The sequence below is a fragment of the Staurois parvus genome, unplaced genomic scaffold (genome assembly GCF_062004578.1).
Source record: "Staurois parvus isolate SC_StPar_1 unplaced genomic scaffold, SC_StPar_1.0 ptg001830l, whole genome shotgun sequence".
NCBI classification, from domain to species: Eukaryota; Metazoa; Chordata; class Amphibia; order Anura; family Ranidae; genus Staurois; species Staurois parvus.
The window spans coordinates 883,646-903,773 of NW_028319626.1; the positions used below are offsets into that span (position 1 = coordinate 883,646).

Here is a 20,128-nt window from a genome sequence, read left to right on the forward strand (position 1 = left end):
TTAAAAACAGCATTTTGTATTTACGTGGGTTACTTTTGTGTGATATTATTATTATTATACAGTATTTATATAGGGCCAACAGTTTGCTCAGCGCTGTACATTATAATGGGAGACAGTACAGTAACAATGCAATACACGAGGGGTTTGAGGGCCCTGCTCCTTGGAGCTTACAATCTAGGAGGGAGGGGATAGTGGTACAGGAGGAGATAGCTGTGGGTGATAGAGTGGTAGGAGGAGTGGAGGAGATCAGCAGTTAGCTGAGAGCGGGGTAGGCTTCCCTGAAGAGATGGGTTTTCAGGGTGCACCTAAAAGGTGAGGAGAGTAGGTGATAGTCTGATGGATTGGGGTAGGGAGTTCCAGAGGATGGGGGAAGCCCTGGAGAAGTCCTGGAGTTGGGCAAGGCAGGAGGAGACCAGGGAGCTAGAGAGTAGGAGGTCTTGTGAGGAGCGGAGAGTACGTTTTGGTTGGTATTTGGATACTAGATCGGTGATGTAGTTTGGGGCAGTGTCATGGACAGCTTTGTACGTCAGCGTTAGCATTTTGAATTTTATCCGTTGGGCAATTGGAAGCCAGTGGAGGGATTGGCAGAGGGGGGTGGCGGAAACGGAGCGGTTAGTAAGGTGGATGAGTCTGGCTGCAGTATTCAGGATAGAATGAAGAGGGGATAGCCTGCGGTGAGGTAAGCCGGTGAGGAGAGGGTTACAGTAGTCGAGGCGTGATATAATAAGGGAGTGAACGAGTTGCTTAGTAGTTTCCGAGGTTAGGAACGGACGTATTTTGGAGATGTTCCGGAGGTGGAGTCTACATGAGTTTGTCAGCGATTGGACCTGGGGCTTTTTTTTTTTTGATTGATGATCTGAATCATTTAAGTGTGACAAAAATGTAAAAATCAAAAATAATCAGGAAGGGGGCAAATGCTTGTTCACAGCACTGTAAGTAGGGACGTGGTGCTTTTTGATCACCCATCAAACCATTATGCATTATTTATTTCTGGAGAAAAAGAAGATCAGAAACTCGTCACAAATACTTTCCGACATGAAGGAAAATGTTAAAGGTAAATATTGGCACTTGGAACTCGATGACTACAGACACTTCCGTCAAACTGTACCTATTAGTCATTTTTAATTTGGTGACTGTAGTTCCACTTTACTTACCAGTATGAAAAAAGAAGATGAATATCTAATATGAATATCTAATACAAAACGATGACAGTTAATTGCAAACAACGTGAAAGCAATAAAGTCACAAGACAAGCGTAGATTCTGCAGAATAATTAAATATTTATTAGGCTATTATTAATACGCTTCCCCATAATAATTGCATTATGCATTAGTCTAGGATAAACCTCAAAACATAAAACAAAAATATTCAGCAAATTAATTATTGCATATATGCATATTTATAGTATAGCAGCAACATAAAACTTTTTTTTATAACACCAAAAATGTCGAGACACATTCCATACCATTGAGGTATTTAGTCAAAAAAAGGGTCTTCCAATTGTTTGAGTTTGGAGTCCGTCTGGCATTGATGTAGAACACAGAAAAAAAAACCCCCAAAAAACATTTCATTTCATCCATCCATCCATGTCCATTGGTTAAAATGGTTGATGTTGGATTGATCAGCATTTTTTCTTTTAAAAGACGATATCTGAAAATACTGCTGCCTGGCTTTCAAGATGGTCCAACGGCTTGAAAGCTTCCAGAGCCATTGACCCGGGATAAGTATGCAGGTAGATGCTCTGTAATCACTTACTGCACAACTGATCCAGCTCAATGAGTACTGAAACCTCTGGATCAGTTGACAGCCATGCAACTAACCTCTGGGAACAAGCAACAAGGTTACCCAATGCAATCACTGTTATTTTTCAGAACAGGTTCCCTTTAATTTAAAGTGTTTTACAGCTAATTTTGTTGAATTTTGCATAGAATTGGGAAGGGTTAAAACCGCCGTGATTTCATTGTTTGCTGTATGTGTCTTGTTGGGGAGATGTCCCTTCATTTCCTGCCCTAAAGCAATGAGAAGTCTTTCCAAAGTGACGGGAGTTTCCCCCATTAGTCCGGTATCACCAGAAAAAGCATCTCCATTGGAAGATTTCCTGTTCTGGTGGCAACTCTAAAATTTTGGAGCTTCCATCACCTTCTGTCTCAATGGCAATTGCCCCTTCACTTCCTGCCCTAGAGCAACGAGAAGTAGTCTTCCTAAAGTGAGGGGAATTTCCCCATTAGACTGTTATCACCAGAACGCCATTGGAAGATTTCCCGTTTTGGTACAAATGTTCAAATTTTGGACTCTCCTTCACATTCTGTCTCCATGGCAATCTTCTCAACGAGAAAATTTCCCTTCACTTCCTGCCCTAGAGCAACAAGAAGTAGTCTTCCCAAAGTGATGGGAATTTCGGCATTAGACCGTTATCACCAGAACACCATTGGAAGATTTCCTGTTCTGGTACAAATGTTAAAATTTTAGACTCTCCTTCACATTTTGTCTCCATGGCAATCATCACGGCAATCTTCTCAATGAGCAATTTCCCTTCACTTCCTGCCCTAGTGCAACGAGAAGTAGTCTTCCTAAAGTGATGGGAATTTCTGCATTAGACCGTTATCACCAGAACACCATTGGAAGATTTCCCGTTCTGGTACAAACGTTAAAATTTTGGATTCTCCTTCACAATCTGTCTGCATGGCAATCTTTTCAATGAGAAATTTCCCTTCACTTCCTGCCCTAGAGCAACGAGAAGTAGTCTTCCCAAAGTGAGGGGAATTTCCGCATTAGACCGTTATCACCAGAACGCCATTGGAAGATTTCCCGTTTTGGTACAAATGTTAAATTTTTGGACTCTCCTTCACATTCTGTCTGCATGGCAATCTTCTCAATGAGAAATTTCCCTTCACTTCCTGCCCTAGAGCAATAAGAAGTCGTCTTCCTAAAGTGAGGGGAATTTCTGCATTAGACTGTTCTCACCAGAACACCATTGGAAGATTTCCCATCCTGGTGACAATTCTAAAATTTGGACTTTCCATCACCTTCTGAGTCGATGGCAAAAATAGGTGGTGGTGGTCGTAGGGAAAGGGTAATGCCCCCAACACAGACAGCAACAAACACACAGAAGTTTGAACCATTCCTACTTTGTCCAAAACTAAAAATAAAAAGTTTTTCCACACTTTTCAAAGAATTATTTTTTAGGCATTTTGGCAGTGTTATAGTATAGAGGATTAGTACAATTTTCACAATTATGTTTTTTAAATACCAGAGTATTTAGATTGGAGCTAGCCACATATATAATGTGCACCTAAAGAGAGAACAATGTCACCTCTATGATAATCCTTGTGTGTTTGGGTAACAAGCAATGGGAAACAATGGAATCACAAGGGTAATAATTGGTGTGGTAATAAAAATACTAACCTCTTGGAAATGTGGCAAACTAGATTTTTTTGTGCGAAGGGCAAGTAGGCAATAACTGAACCGAACCAAGCCTATAACTGAACAGGCGTTTGCCAGCTGACAGTAAAAGAGATTATATGCATCAGAAAATATATGGGCTTTGTAAAATGGCGTACTTGGCAGGACAACACACAGCCAAGCTTTTACAGTGGTTTTGCAGTTGTGCAGTAAATGGGGTAATCGCATGATCATGTGTACAATGAAAACAAGCTATAGGAACACTTCTCAGTTCAAGGTGTAAAGAATATTCTGCTACATTTTACTGTATTAATCCAGCATTTGGACCTGAAGTGGTTTCTCGATTGGAGTTTGGCATTGCCTAAATTTCTCTAGATCGTGTCCAAGCATTCTTTTTTTTTTTTTTCGTTTAGGTTGTTCTTGTAGTGATAAACTGTTTTAATCATGTCATCACAAGGATTGAAAATTCTGAGAGCTCAGTTCTTAATCATGTATCCAAGCCCCCCAGAACTACATCTCCCAAGAGCCCTTTTTTTTTTACACATAGTGTGCTGGAAGGATCTTGGGAGTCAAGGCAGCAGAATTGTTTTGCTGGGAAAGAAATCAATGCATGTAAAAGTGGACTAGAACAGAAGGATGGAGGAATAGGTGCAGTTCTGTCATTCATCAGGCCAGGATGACAACACTATTTGGGATTTCAGTGCAGCAAAGGCGCTGTGTTGTCAGCACAAAGAGGAAGTTCAGAGCTCACTGAAATTCCTGCAGAACAGGTATTTTTCTGTCCTTGCAGCATTTTTTTTACCATTTTTGAATTTTGCCAGGACATACACTTTAATCCACAGTCATCGGAATATCATTCAACCAGATGAGCCGAAAGCAAGAGACACCGAAATGTCACAAAATAAGTTCCAAAATGTTCCGGCCATAATGAAATAACACGAGACAGAAATAGGAAGCCTATCATGATCAACATTTCAGCCGCCTAAGCTCCTGTATTCACGTCTCCATGTGGTCCACCATGATCTGAAGTTCCCTGTGTGTGCATGGGTTGGACCTCAGTAGAGGAATCTGAAGACCGCACAGACCCCATTCAGCTCTATGCAGAAAGCCGTATTCAGTAAATATGACAAATGTCAAGGAGTGTAGTGCATACTTCTCTGCAAATTTTAAGAGCGCAGTTCAAATTCAGACTGACTGGACAACTATTAAAAAAGCAGCATATACAAGGCCAAGGGCTACCCTCAAGTCAAAGAAAGGACGACTTTAGCTTAAAATGGATAATAAGGGAAGGGTTGGGGCCTCTGTCAGGTTTTAAATGCTATGCGTCTTTTTTTGGCAGGATCTCCCATCACTTCCTACTGGTGTCTGACACCACCACCAGGACAGGAAGGAAGTGGAATCTCCCCCATCCCTAATGGAGACACAGACGCCAATAAAAACCTCTTAGGTTCTAATCCTTATACATGCTACTGTGGAAAAAAAAATTGTTTGTATTGATGTCTGTGTGTCTATTGGAGACTACCATCCTGTCCTGACATCTGATGGAGAAGTGAGCGGAAATCTTCCCAAATGTAACAACCCAACACAAGTCCTAACCCTTCTGTAATCAGAGAACAAAGACAAGAAATCTGAGCGGGGGTTGAGCTTTAAACCCAAAATCCAGGTAGATATGAAAACACAGGTGAATGTAGTTATGTAATTATTAAAAAAAAAAAAAAAAAAATCATATTTTATGTACAGTTGGTAAGAATACATAAATCAGTCTATATAATGACCTCCTGCAATTCTCTGCAGAACAGCATGCGGTCATACACACATGGTGGGCTCCTTCAATGTCCATGAATGTCCCTGGCCAGGCCAGGGAGCGGATAGTGTATGAAAGGGTAGCCACCCTCCTGGCTGTCCTGTCTGGCAGGGCCATGCAAATCATTAGAGTGGAAAAATTCTTTGCAAAAAAAAAAAAAAGTTGAGCTATATGAATTTTAACAGTGTGTTTAGATCTTAGACCAGAATACAGCTTTAAAAAAACATGCAAATTTCTATTGTTTGTCCATTAGTCTTAGAAAAACTAAATTTTCAGTAAAATTGATCTTTAGAAAATGGACATCACAAAAAAAATAATTTATGGAGTCATATTTTTTCAACGCTTTTTGGGCTTTCAGAACAGTTTTTTTGCACATCTTCTTCTTCATAGTAAGATGTGGAGCTCAGTACATAGGCTTGTGTAGTTCGGACACTTAGGATGATCGTTCCCTTTGGGAGCATCATTTTCATCGAATTCCCAATAAAGGTGTGGAATGATCTTTTGTACGAAACCCAAGCAGTCAACCACAAGTCTAGTGAATGATGGCTATTGGTAGCCCAACTCCCCATTCACAAATGCATGTTTTGGGTGCATTGTGTTAGACCAATGGTTGTCATTGTGTGAGCTTAAGGGGGCATCAAATGTGGCCCATGACATCCTCAATGGGCATTTAATGTTCAATATATGTAATGCTTAAAAGGACTGTCAGAAACTGCAGACCTAATAGAGGAAATGAGGGTCAGAGAGTGTGGACCGGATACATTCCTGGCTGGGGATATGTTGAGGACAATATGAAACTTTGAACATGTTACATGAGGCTAGTATAGATCAATGCTATTAATCCATGGGTGTCAAAATGGCAGCCCTCCAGCTGTTTCCAAACTACAAGTCCCACGAGGCATTGCAAGATTGACAGTTACAATCATGACTCCCCAAGGCAGAGGCATGATCGGACTTGTAGTTTCGCAACAACTGGAGGGCTGCCAGTTTGACACCCCTGCCCTAATCAATGTTCCCACTACAGACTGCTGAGGTCTGAGGGATGCACATCATACACCAAAGGGCCGCAGGCTGGGCACCAGGATGTTAGAAGAAAGCAGTCCTGCTTGCTGCATCTTTGATACTGTGTTCAGTTAAACATGTGTAATGGAGATCAACTGTAACGCATGTAAAACATGCCTAAACCGCATACACACTGTACTGTACCTAAAATATGTATATGTGACTGTGGCCGAAACAAAGCCCAAATTAACTTTGGTTTAAACCAGCTAAATACATTCTGGGTACATCAAAACAAAAACGTATTCAAATTCTTACAGCGCGTCTTTTTTAAAAAGCAGCTGCAACCTGAGTAGAAAAGCCTGTCCCATGGACCCTTGCTCTCTCAGAGTCAGATCTAAAGTTCTGCAACACGAAAAGGCTCACACTTCCAGCTGACTGGAGGACTCAAGTTCTGACTCAGCAAGGAGGGCATATTGAACCTCTGCAGAGAGACAGCTGCTTCTACACAGAGGGCAATGGTTCTTCTCTACAGTATTCTGGCAGGGAACAGGCGTTTCCACTCAAACAGTGGCTACTTTCTAGAGAAACGAACTGAAAGACTTTGCCAACATTTTGTTTTGATGCACCAGAAGTGTACAAAGTTGAATTGGGTTTAACCTGGCAGACCATAGTGCTTTCATCACAACATTCTGGGACTGTGTTATAGTGTTTTAGAGAAGCGATCCCTGACCATTTCTACAAACGATTATTTATAATATTGTACAAAAATGCGACTAAATCCAGAAGTCGCTTCATAGTGTTACTGGCACGTAAGACATAAATATACATTAAACAAAGCCAACGGACATGTTAATATTAAGACACTTGGTACTACAACAGGACTTTGTGGGATCACATTCTGACTGAAGCTAAACCCAAATTATGTTTTCAAAAATAAAACCCTTCATGTGACAGCCATCTATCATACAGGCCTGAGACCAATGCATGTCTTACTCTGTACTCCACTGGCTGGAGGCCATTATAGATACGTAGCCCCATTTTGTTTTTAATTCAAAGGAATAAAACTGTTGTGTAATAGCGATTCTTTCAGGTGGATTCTCCTAAATTCTTTATTACGAAATGGTTCACATAGTTTTGGGTGGAGGAAATTTGTAGTAGTATGTGTGCGAAAACACAAGCATATCAGTGGATAGCAGGATATCAGTGGAAGGGCCAAATCCCCGGAGCGTGCATGCATATGAAGAAGCACCATTTTCCGTGATGCACCCACAACTCTAAGCCAAAGACTGGGTGTTCAATTAGCACTAACAGCCAGAGAAGGATGTCATGACACTGTTGTCATACCGGGATGCTCCCATCAGGGGTGGACTGACAACTCATGGGACCCCCGGGCAATAGGGGATCATGGGGCCCCTGTGTCCTTGCCCAAACTCAAAAAAGCCTATGAAAAAGGTAACAGGGGCATCTCATGGGGTCCCCTACTGACCCCAGGCCCTCGGGCAGTGCCCGAGTTTTGAAATGGTCAGTCCGACCCTGGCTCCCATCCACTGCTGACCTAGCATGCTTTTGGCTTGCTTTGTGTTATGGTTTTTTTGACCCAACATTAAAGATCTGTCCATATCCGAACTATCCTATCATTTGGTGATGCAGATTGTCGATCATTACTTAACTTGGCCTGCCTTTTCATTATCTGCTTGGTGAGCTGGTGCCATTTTCTAGCTGTGGCCCTGCTGTACTAAGGTACTCAAGCTTTGACTGAGCTCTTATTTTCTCTCCACAGGCTTTCGCCATGTACTAGCCTCTCATCAAGGTACAGTCATGCGGAGTCCTTCCTGCAATCTCCTAGAACTACCTTGTGAGTTCTGCACTGAGGAGGAGGCTGCCACTCCTGACCTCTCATCAAGGTATAGTCATGAGGAGTCCTTCCTGCAATCTCCTAGAACTACCTTGTGAGTTCTGCACTGAGGAGGAGGCTGCCACTCCTGACCTCTCATCAAGGTATAGTCATGAGGAGTCCTTCCTGCAATCTCCTAGAACTACCTTGTGAGTTCTGCACTGAGGAGGAGGCTGCCACTCCTGACCTCTTGTTCCCTGGCTGTTATGCTGTTCATGGCTTTGACTTCACTTGCCCACATTTGTTAGGGGCCAGTGAAGAAAGATAATAATGTTAGACATATATAGTAGATAAATGTAGTATTTTTGGAGGAAGTCGGCAATGGCAAGTTACATTTCTCCCAGTAAAGGTTGCTTTTAAGGGAGGTGCCCATGGCTATGGACACAGAAGATGAAAGTTGAATAACAAACCGACTGGCGGGCTTCACAAGTGACGACGCAGGCTTGGGTGTTTCGATCCGTTTAGGCAATGATCGCTCTGTACACCAACTGTGCAGAGGTCTGGTCTTTCTTTAGATTCGGCCACCAGAATACAGACATGACAGATCGTTTTCTATCTCAGATGACCTAATCTGTACAAGTATGAGCAACTTAGCAAAAAGCAGATTTAACAGCCAAACAGCACAGCAGTGTCTGCCCGGCAACATAAACCTCTCCACAAAGGTGGACATAACATGTAGGGTTAAGCATTTATCGCCCATACAATGCCTTTAGCGGCACGCGCTGGAGCTGAATATTTCATAAACAGTTCTTGCTGAGTAGCCATGAGCGGCTATAGGGGACACGATCTCGCTGTAAAACGCGGCGGTTTTAATGATTTCCAGGTAATTTTCTTGCGAAGAAAGTACCAGGCTGAATAATTTATAGATACCATCTCAATGTAAATGCTTCTGAAGACACAACGACGCATGGATTCCCACACCCAGAAACGTCTTGCTGTCTTTGCTTTACAATGGGTGGGTGCATGACAGGAACTGAATTCAGATGTTCGGTCATCTTTAACCCACTGACGCCGAGACACTAAAAGAGGAACGATAAAGTTGGCAGCCAGACAAAAAGAGGGCATAGAAATTCTTCTGGTTGCTAGCATTATCTAGTATTTTCCATAGCACACAAAAAAAAAAATGAAAGGTTTAATCTGGGGACATTGTGTGCTCACAGAAAACAGAAGCTGGTTGAGCATCCAGGCACAAACTGCTCATCCTCAGGTTAATTCACAGCTCTTTGTCACAAACTATTTCAGTTTATGCCATGCTAAGAGTTCGGAACCACACTCAATAAAACCTCCCGATGTGGGCTTTTTGGGAGTGGAAAAAAAGCTGATCAAATGAAAGTCTTCCAACCTATGCAAATGTTGTATACCTGACTTCCCTGCAGGCACAACCGTTGGCCAGGTTATTGAATACCCTTCAGTACTCTGTCTAGTAGTCTTACGGGATATGATGATGTCACTACTCGCTGCTCACGGTTCCCCTTTCTAGGAAGGAACTGGTCCTTTGAGACCCGCAGTGCAAGGATCTCCCTGCCTCTGCTTTATTCACTCTGTGCTTCCTCTACATCTCATTCTGCTTCTTTATCATTTCCCCACTAGTCCCCAAATTACCATTCATCAGGAGAGCAGCTCTGACATGAGGAAGCAAAGCCCTGCTCCTCTATCAAGATGGCTGCTTCTGCACAAAGACAAGTATAGAAGATATTGGGGTAAGTCAGTAGTAAGAAAACGTTTAGCTGCAGGGAGCCAATAGGCGACACAGATGACTAGTCCTTTTCCCTCCGATTGCCCTTCTTTGTACACAGCTTACACAGTGCTGGTCCTCTATAAACATAAAACGTTATGAAGAACACAAGGTATAATGGATAATGTGAGGGGTTCCAGGACATAATGAGGATGGAGTACCTAACGGCCTCCCTTGATAAACATAACCAGATCTGGGAATTTTGGGAATACTTGGAACCCCCCACTGATCAACTTCCCATTAGTCTGGAGCCTTGTCCCTGTTAAATTATGCAGAGCTGATTGAGGCCTGGTTCTGGCAGGCAGTCTGCATGTCCAGGCATTATCCTTCTCCCCCTACCCCTTTTCTCTCTTCTTCCTTTTCTTTCCCCCTTCCTTTTGATACTCATTACAGATATCAATGTTCGATGATGCATGCCAAGTTTTTCACCTTTCTCGCGTATCCCAAGGTTTTTTTAACAATGTGAGTTACCTTGTGTTACTTACTGCCTACCTCTTCCAGTTTTTATATGCATTCGCCATATTTTTTTGTAATTGTGGTTCTTACTTCTATATTTGAGATATGACTGCACATGCGGAGTGTGCCAGATAGAGGGTTATGAATGTACGCTTTGTCTTTTTATGTTTGAATATACATCTCTTGGTTATCCTGTAATCTATTTCTGAAAACTATCTGAATAAAAATCATCACTTTAAAATAAAAATGGCCAAGAAGACCATCCATTCTTGAATTTGGCTATAGACTTATAATCAGCAAAAAAAATGTAGGCAATACTTGGCCTTATATCAGGGAAATCGACCTTCGTACTTGATTTTTTTTTTTTCTTTATACATTTTGTACATATATATGGTCCACCTCGTTTTCCTCAAATTCAAGGGGAACAAGGTGAATTTATGTTCACAGAAAACACGCTATCATCTACTACACAGAAGACTATTATTGATTCTCTTGCTTGGGAGAAAGGTAATTAACTGAAATTCAACCTAATCTAAAGATCCTGACTAGCCTGGTCAGCTTACGTGAAACGGACTACTGATGGTGATTTACCTTCCTGAAGAAACATGACCACAGTTGTATAAAATTCTTTGAAGGAATCTAATGCTGACTCAGAAATCCATAGAGAAGTTGAATGAGCGCCGTTGAGCCCGCAAAGTACAGTCGCTTCATACTCTGTCAGAACCTGACCAATAGTGATTCCAATTCCTTAGAGGATCCCAACAAGGATCTACATGACCTTTATGGGGTAATCAGACTAGTTCCATTTCAAAACGTGAGACAGAACAGGCCTATTAACGATTCAGCATCTTAAGAGGGGCAAAGCTACTGTCACAAGCCCGGTAGGACAGTTTCTGATTCTGTTTCTTGACGACCATACCTGCTTAATATCTGACAATGCCTTAACATTTCAAGGGACAATAGCAAGTAACGTTCAAAAAGAACCGCTTTGCTCTCTTAGAATTATCAATGGAAAAAAAAAAGCAATAGATCAGTCTGTACCGTAAATTCTGGGAACAGAGAACGCACATACACCTAACGTTTTACACTCCTAGTGAGCCCTGCCAGACTCAGTAGGGTTCAGTAACATACATATTACAACAACACTCCTCTGCCAACCAATACAGTCTACAGCACATTCCACTTCAATGTTCTGTATGATGTATTACCAGAACAGTCACTAGTTATCCGTACTATAGAAACCCCAGTAGGTTCGCAGTTGGCAGCAACATTGGAACTACCAGTAAACTTCATTCTACCTACTGGCAGCACTGCTAGAGATTGCACCTGCTTCTAATTTCAGCAGAATCTCTCATGTAAAAGGACAAAACCACAACTAATCCCAGAAATAAATATATATAGTGGGTTTTTCCCTGGAAAGTTGTTCTTTTATCTAAGCTTCATTTAGTAACGTAATGCAACGATCGCTGGATTGCGATTATTCCTAGTAGCCAATCACAAAAGCTCTCTTATTAATTGGACTGAGCTGTAAAAATCTGATTTCGGATTGGTTACTCTAGTAGTAAAAAGGTACTCAATCGCACATACATTACTCTATTCGATCTGATCGTTTTAATTAAAAAACAAAAACAATCGTTCCGTGCAATGCAAAGGGTAAATTCACCTGTATGTAATTGTTTACTTTCGATGTCGAGAGATTACTGAAATTAAAAACTCCAAGTGATCGTCTCAGAACTGATTGTACCGTACACCCCATGATAGACATGTAAACTATCAGACCGTTCCAAGTTTTATCTAGGCTGTTTTTTGAATGAACAGCAGCCCAAAACTCAACATTAGCTATAAAAAAAGGTCCAGTATATACCATGTGAAAGAATCAAAGCACAAGAGCTTTTATGATTCCCAACAAAGTGAAAACCAAACTCCAAGTCACTCATCAAACCCCTAGGGTGGGAATAGCCCATTAGAAGGCAAGTAGGTTGCTTAAATCGGGCTTTTCAACTGCAGCTTGGACACAGCAAAGACTGATGTAGGAAAAAGGTAATAACTTGATGAATCGTTCTGTATTCTCAAATTTTATTAGCCTTCGTGTCTATGCTGATGGGCTTTTGTTTGCCTTCTAGCTGCTTCTCTCTACATACAAACCAAAGGGAATGCAAAAGCAGGCTGATGATCTCAGAAGCATCCTAAACTGACCCCGAAGCAAAATGGAACTTGAAACGGGTAAAAATGGAACTGGAAACACTGGATTTGCCCATCTTGACACAGGCACAAAAACGTATTGACACAAATGGTTATTAAAAACCAAAAAAAAAAAATATGTGTATATATGTGTACACAAACACACACAAACACACGCGCGCGAGCTGTAGCAAAGGTAAAGCAAAAGTTGTCATAACATTTTTATTAACTTCTATCTATAGGCCTTTCACATGTTGATATATAGATGAAACAATTTTCTTTCCTTCTACCACAAGTGGCAAATTGCTCAATTTCCCCATCAAAACAGTCAGTGTGGATAGGAGAATGCCTCCCGCAGTGCTATTATGTTTTGCTGGCAGGGAGCCTTCCCGGCAGGCAGCCCAACAGGCTTGTTGTACTGAAGTTGATCGATGGATCGACTTCAGTACAAGCAGCCTGTCTCTAGATGGATCGAATCTCAGCAGATCTCTGCTGAACCGGCCAAGATTCGATCTATCTACGGGTGACTTGACTCTTCTTTTTCGTTGCAGTCACATAATGGACTCCAAGCAGAAGCAACATGCTGCCGTTGGAGTTCTGGATGAAGGAGGGGTGCAGGCTGTCCAACATCCACAGATGGCTACAAGATGTTTAAAGCGGAGCTCCACCCAAAAGGGGAAGTTGCGATTTAAGGACTGCTCCCCGTTAAGGATTGGCACCTTTAGGGGGCGGGGGGGGAGTGGGTACCCGAATTTCACAGGTACCCACTCCCACTTCCGGTCCAATTGCCTAGGCGATTGGAAGCGGAAGGTGTCCTCCCCTCCCTGTAGTCTTTTGAGACACGTGACAGGTCCCAGAAGACTACAGGACCATTCACAAAGCGCAGCGCTACGTACGCATGCGCAGTGGGTACCCGGCTGTGAAGCCGCAAGCTGTCACAGCTGGGTGCCCACACTGAAGATATCGGCCTCCTGGAATCCAGGACGGCCGGTGAAACGGGCTGCGGTGGGACACACCGCGGGACCGAGGGACAGGTAAGTGACTGTTTTTTAAAAGTCAGCAGCTACAGTTTTTGTAGCTGCTGACTTGTTTTTTTACAGGGTGAGTGGAACTCCGCTTTAAGGAGATGACACTATTGATAAGAGCTATGTTGTCTCATTGGTGAATCTAGTCAATATTTTCAACTCTGTGAACATCTCGTAGCCTTCTGTGAATGTTGGACAGCCTGCACCCCTCCTTCATCAAGAACTCAATAATGGAAAACCATGACTCACCCGCAATGACAAAGAAGAAGAGTTACTATAGAGGAAGAGTTAGCCCTGGTTCACATCACTGCGACTTCAGGTGCGAAATGAGATTTACAAATCATACCTGGAGTTGCATCTAATACATATCTATGGCATTGTCTTAATCAGAGAGATCTGAAGCAGCGCAATTTCAAAAATAATTCCTGCACTACTTTTTTCCGGATTTCATTGCAACTTGCATTGACTTCTGTTTAATGAAGTTGCAAGCCACAGTGAAATCGGACGTACAAATCACACGGATCTGCAGCTTTGAAATCGCGCTACTTCAAGTGAAGTAGCGCGATTTCAAAGTTGCATTCAGTGTGAACCAGGGATTACTCTACAAACATGTGAAATCCGAATGGCCTAAGTTAACCCCTTGGCTCTTTAAGGGTTTCAGAAGCCGGGGCGGGATTTAGGGTCATGTGACCGCCCTGACAGTGGTCACATGACGGGAAAGGTCCCAATCGAAAGAGGAGATCGGGACCTTTCTGTGAGTACTGGACATGTATGCTGGGAGCACGCACACTCTCAGCACATGTTTTTTTTTTTTTTTAATAGAACGCAAATGTGCGGCCGCTCGGTGTCTAGGCCCAGGTGCCGGGAGGCCGCACATTTGTGTTCGGCCAGCGCCAAGAGGTTAATAAATAAAAATGTATGCCCACTTTTGCATCACTTTCGGTACAGCCCTTTTATATATGTATATGCACAAGTATTTACTTCCCAGCCTCACAGGGCTACTTCACACACATTTCACACCAGGAAAGCGTCTGCATCAATAAGTAACTCTTTGGGTCGCAGTAGGTCAGCTGTGTTGGGGAAGATGACTGTGGCAGTCTTCATAATATGAACTTCTTGCACAGAAAAACAATTTGTCAGCCCAGATGGCCAAACTGCCTGTCTATGGCCACACATTTTGTACTTGTTATTCGTCCTTCACTGTTTTTAGAAATTTTATGAGCAACTTCTCTGGTTTCAGACATCCTTCAAAGTAAAACACTCGGCTGCGGTCGCCAAGACAAAGTTATTTCTTAAAACATTAATGCATGGCCCAAGAATGTGGGCCACTCATCCTGACGCTCTTTGATGGGGGACTTGGGACTTCAAATCAAACTTCCTTCTACTCCCAGAAAGTTCAGGATGAGTAGAGGACAGGAAGCCACCCTGCCTTTCCCCTCTCGTCTTTGGAATTCAACGTTTAATAAGCATCGGGGATGATTTACTAAGTCAACGATCAATAGAGAAAGTAAATAAGGAAACGGCCCAGCGGTGACATCATTTCCTGACTGGCCTGCAGGAAGCGGAGATGTGACCTGGAATTCTTCAGCATCGCTACGCCACCAGCCACATGCCGCACATCATTTAGGCCAGAAAAGAATCTAGACGCTGTGTACCTGTCCAAGTTTTCCAAAAAAAACTCCTTTCTCATAAAAAACAAAAAAAAACAAAAACAACATATATAATTGCTACACAAGATATTCTATAATCAAGTATAATTACAAATGTTCTTCCCACTTCAATCCATAGCCAGCTAAGATTTCCTAAAACTGTAAAAAAATTCTAACTTCTCTGCCTTACAACAACGGCAGCCGTGCTCTGTATGTGTACACAATGCCCTATAATCCTCCTCCACTTTACATGTTTGCAGAAGTCTGCATAGAACTTAAAGTCAAATCACAAACATACCCTGCAAATAGTTTTGTCTTTGGCGCTATACCTTCTACGACACTGGCGAGCATAGGGGGGATGCTGTGGCTGCAGCCTGATTGTGTGACTACAGGCCAGGCAGACCCTTACATCCTTAGCAGTGCAGGCAAGGATCACAATATCTACATAACAAAAGCAGGTAAGAATCTGAAATAAAGTGTTCTAAATCCCTTGCATTGGATGTAGTGCATATGGAGCAGTGGGAATGGCCTGCAGGTCCTTAAACAAGAATCTTCCTCAGGGCAAGGGAGAAAAAAAAAAAGAAGAGATAAGTGATGCCAGCCACTTATTGGTGCTACTTTGTCTATCCCAGGGGAGAAGCGCTAGTGGTCAGAGCAGGCTTCCTAACCTGTCTGATCGATTCCTACTACATATGTCTCTTGCCTGCCATCTCATGCCAATGGATGCCCAAATAGGTCAGTGGGTACACCATCCCCGCAAAGGGCTCCGGGCACCACAGAAGCAGACTCTTCCACCATGCTGGTGTAATCACCATGCACCCCCTAGTGCCCGTTACGGGTAGCCAACACTGAAAGGATGAGCCAACCACAGAGGGAGCACAGCCTAAGGGTTAGCCAACAGCAATCATATGTACCACCAGTGGCTCCCCATGCTACCCTTCAGGAAAACAAGGACACAGATGATACGCAAGTAAAGTAGCTTAAATACTTGTGCGTAGTTTTTTTTATTGTTGTGTCTCCTAATTGATCAGTTTTTGTGGATTGCACACATTCCTATATCACCAAGTTATTAATGCTGAACTCCAGGCAAATACGAAGACAGAATGCATGCAGTAAAAGGCAGCTATTTTACCTGCCAAAAGGATGTGAATCTGTGTCCATCCAGTTCTGAGATTTACATAGCAAAGTCCTGCCGGGCAGGACAGGAGACCTGAGTTTGTTCTGCTGCAGGTAAGTATCAGTTGCAGGTCTTGTCACTCTCCCAGCCTATGACTGGACATTAAAAAGAGAAGTAGCAGACTGATGACCTCATATGTTGCTCTGCTCTCTCCTTCTCTCTCCTTCTATCAGCGTGCTTCTTGCACTGCAGCACACCAGACCTGATCTCATATGTTGCTCTGCTCTCTCCTATCAGCGTTCTTCTTGCACTGCAGCACACCTGACCTGATATCATATGTTGCTCTGCTCTCTCCTTCTATCAGCGTTCTTCTTGCACTGCAGCACACCTGACCTGATCTCATATGTTGCTCTGCTCTCTCCTATCAGCGTTCTTCTTGCACTGCAGCACACCTGACCTGATCTCATATGTTGCTCTGCTCTCTTCGTCTATCATCATGCTTCTTGCACTGCAGCACACCGTACCGACTCCTTGTGCAGCTTTGTCCTGCCCCAGTCTGAGCTCTGTTGTACAGTGTGCTGCAAGAGGCTAATACCAAGTCATGTTCAAGTGCTTGCACCCACTGAATGATGTATTAATGAATAAAGAGCCTATTTTTAAATGCCTGGAGTCCAACTTTAAAAAAAAAAACAAAAACCAAAACACAAAAGAGATGCATTTACTGCACTAAAGACTTCAAAAGACCTACAGAAGCTCCAAAGTCACTTGCTGATAAGTGCCTGCTTTAACAATCATTTTAACGATTTATCATATTTCTCTAGTTAGATGCAAAAGCAACAGAATCCGCTGTTTAAACCTTTTTTGCAGAGACTATGCATTGCATTGCGGTTCGCTAGGGGTGCCTCCAGCCCAGAAAAAAAAAAAAAAATGTAACTGAGCAATCTGGGCAGATTTCACCTCCAATATCCATCACACTATCCAAAAAAAACTCCAAAGAGGAAAAAAAAAAATTACCTGTAAAAATATCTTTTTTTTTCAACGATGAAGTGTGACACCACTTCCTGAATCTGTATAAAACGCGTAGAGACTGCACATTGGTGGCGCACGTTCCCACGCTCCAGCTCATCTCTCATTTTATTAGCCGGCGCAGGCGCCATCAATGATCTGAAATTTCAGCTGGTATACAGAGGATGAACACATCAAATAAATGACTAGAGATCGTATACATAACTGCAGTAGTTTTTAGAGACTATATAGAAATATGTACTAGATAAGAATGTTCTTCTCATCTGCCTGGACTTCTCCCTGGAATATACGGCAACAGTCACACTAGTCCATTGTTGGTGGCTCCCTTGGAATCTATTAAAAGCAAAAATGGTGTAACTATAAAGAGTGCAAATTAAACTCAACCTGTGCAATGTCCTAATTTAAGGCGGGGGGCCCTGTACCCTCCCCAAGTGTGGCTGCTGGTCCGTGCACAGCACCACGGGACCCGATCAGCTGCAGGGCCAACGCCAATCCTAATGCGGCGTCAAAAGCCGCGATTCAAGGCTGTGAGCGCACCAACTTCCCAGTTACGACGGTGGTAATCGGTCAATACAAGTGTACACCTCTGTCCACCTAAGACGTCTGCCTAAAAAAACAAAAACCCAACAAATTAATATTAATTAAAAAATAAAAAAAAAGCCTTCCCGCCAACTGCCCAGTGCAAGCCCTCTCATTGTGTGTAAACAATAGCAGGCGTTTGCCATTTAACATACATATCCATGGCACCTACAGTGACCGTGTTCTGGTGCGTGTGCCAAGGCTCATACAATATGCAATGACATAAAGGAGGAGGGGCGGGGTAGGGGGGGTTGTTTTGTAGTAAAAGACTGGACTGAAAAGAAGGCCGTCACCCCCCCCCCTTCCTTGTCGATAAGTTTTCAAGCATGCTGTTTAGGAACACGTGTCGCTTCTTCACTGATGGCGAGTCCAGTCATTAAAATACATCCCGGCGTACGCAGCAAAGGGTGGCAAAATTCTCCCCCCTACCCTAGTTATGTTTCCTGTGGGCAGTTCCTCCCCCTCTCCGGGGGTCACCGTTCAGCCTGTGAGTTTCTGGATGGTCTTGTTGTAGTACTGCGTGATGCTTGGCATCAGCGGGTTCCAACTGTTGGCGTGCAGCTCGATGACCTCCAGCAACAGGGACCGTGTCAGCGTGGACTCGGAGGGGCACAGCATCTTGTCCCTCGCGATGGCCAGGAGATCGGACATCATTTCTGGCAGCTGTTCTTCCAGCAGGCGGCCAGTGCTGTGCAGCTGTCGGCAGAGAAAAGTTGACAAGGTTGTATGTTAAATCGAATAAAAAAAAAAAAACCAAGACCCTTGTCTCCAGACGGTGGCTGGCCCAGTGTCTCCATGAATGCCAGATGCACACCAGAGACACTACCACAGATAATTCCCCTCATGTTAGAGATATGGACCTTCTGTCACAGGTGTATGGAGTGCTCGAAATTCAGCAAATCAGAGGTCCTTCTAAAGGCTTATGATTTTTTACCTTTACCCTCGGTTCACATCTGTGCGGGTGGTGCCGCTGCGGATCCCCACGAACATCCGTGCAGCTGCACCACCCGCACAGAGGAATGCGGACCCGCGGGCGGGTGCCATTAGTTCTAATGGCACGCCGTCCTCACTGGTAAACGCAACCGTACTGGGAACCGAGGTTCTCGTGTGGGCTGTGTTTTCCAAAGAAGTGCAGGGACTTCTTCCCTGCGTGTCACAGGCACGGGAGTCCATTCAAATAAATGGGCTCTTGTGCCCATGCAAAACGCAGCCCGCACGGCCGCATAGATGTGAACCGGGGGTAAAGCAGTTCTCCAGTCTCCCTCTCCCAAACAAATTGCTACAAATACTGTAGCTGCTGACTTTTAATATAAGAACATTTACCTGTCCAGGGATCCAGCAATGTCCTCACCTGAGCTGATTCTTCAATCGGCTTCGGGGCCAGGAGTCGGCATTTCAACCAAGAGAAACTGCCAGTGAAGCCTTGAGACTTCACAGCCGGTTTCTCGCCACGCTGTGCTTTGCAAATGGTCCCACAGTCTTCTGGGATTTGAGATGTGTCTCAGAAGGCTGCAAGGGAGGGGTTTGAATTTCCGCTCGAATCGCTAAGGTGATCCGACCAAAAGTGTAAATGGGTACCTGTTAAAACCAGGTACCCGCTCACCCACCTCCAAAAGGTGCCAAATGTTAAGGAAGAGGGGAGAAGATTTAAATAAGGGGAACATCTCGAAAAGCAGCGGTTCTCGCTTCTCACAGGGCAGATTGATAGCAGCGGGAATCATTGGTTCCTGCTGCTGTCAATCAAATCCTATGAAGCGAGAGTGTTCAAAGCCCCTGTGTCAATGGGCGTAGGCAGTGGGGCTTGGGAGACAGCACGAGTACACCCCTTAGCTTGCTGGGGGGGTTACTAGGAAAGGGGGAGGAGCTAGGAGTGCTGGTGGCGGAACCCAAAATTGGGGCTGCTCTGTGCAAAACCACTGACCACAAACAGCAGAGCAGATAAGTATAACAAAAAAAAAATAATCATTTTGGAATCACTTTACAGTAGACGCACGCCTTAATTACCGGTAGTGCCCGTTCACATATATGTTGATTGGATGCGATTTGAACCATCCAGTTCCCATGACATGTGAAATAACATTGCTTCCTATGGCGTCTGTTCAGCTCAAAAAAGCATAGATGTGAACATGTCCCATAGGAAACCATGTTAAATGGGCTGTAGTGCGTTTCTGCAAAAAGAACTAAAAAACACATTGGTGTGAACCAGGCCTTATGGATGGCAGCTTGGGGATGAAATAAACTTCTACATGCACATACAT

The 20,128-nt window shown here is 43.5% G+C and overlaps 1 protein-coding gene across 2 annotated transcripts in view; it reads right to left on the reverse strand.

The window, feature by feature from the left end:
• Window positions 1–1,260: 1,260 nt before the first annotated feature.
• The window catches only part of CTIF (cap binding complex dependent translation initiation factor), a 402,276-nt gene continuing 383,408 nt past the window's right edge, over window positions 1,261–20,128 (reverse strand). For both annotated transcript variants that reach the window (XM_089664081.1, XM_089664080.1), the window contains exon 13: window positions 1,261–18,566. In XM_089664081.1, the coding sequence (XP_089520207.1) occupies window positions 18,351–18,566 (216 nt within the window). In that variant the 3' untranslated portion in view covers window positions 1,261–18,350. The remainder of the gene's footprint in view (window positions 18,567–20,128) is intronic.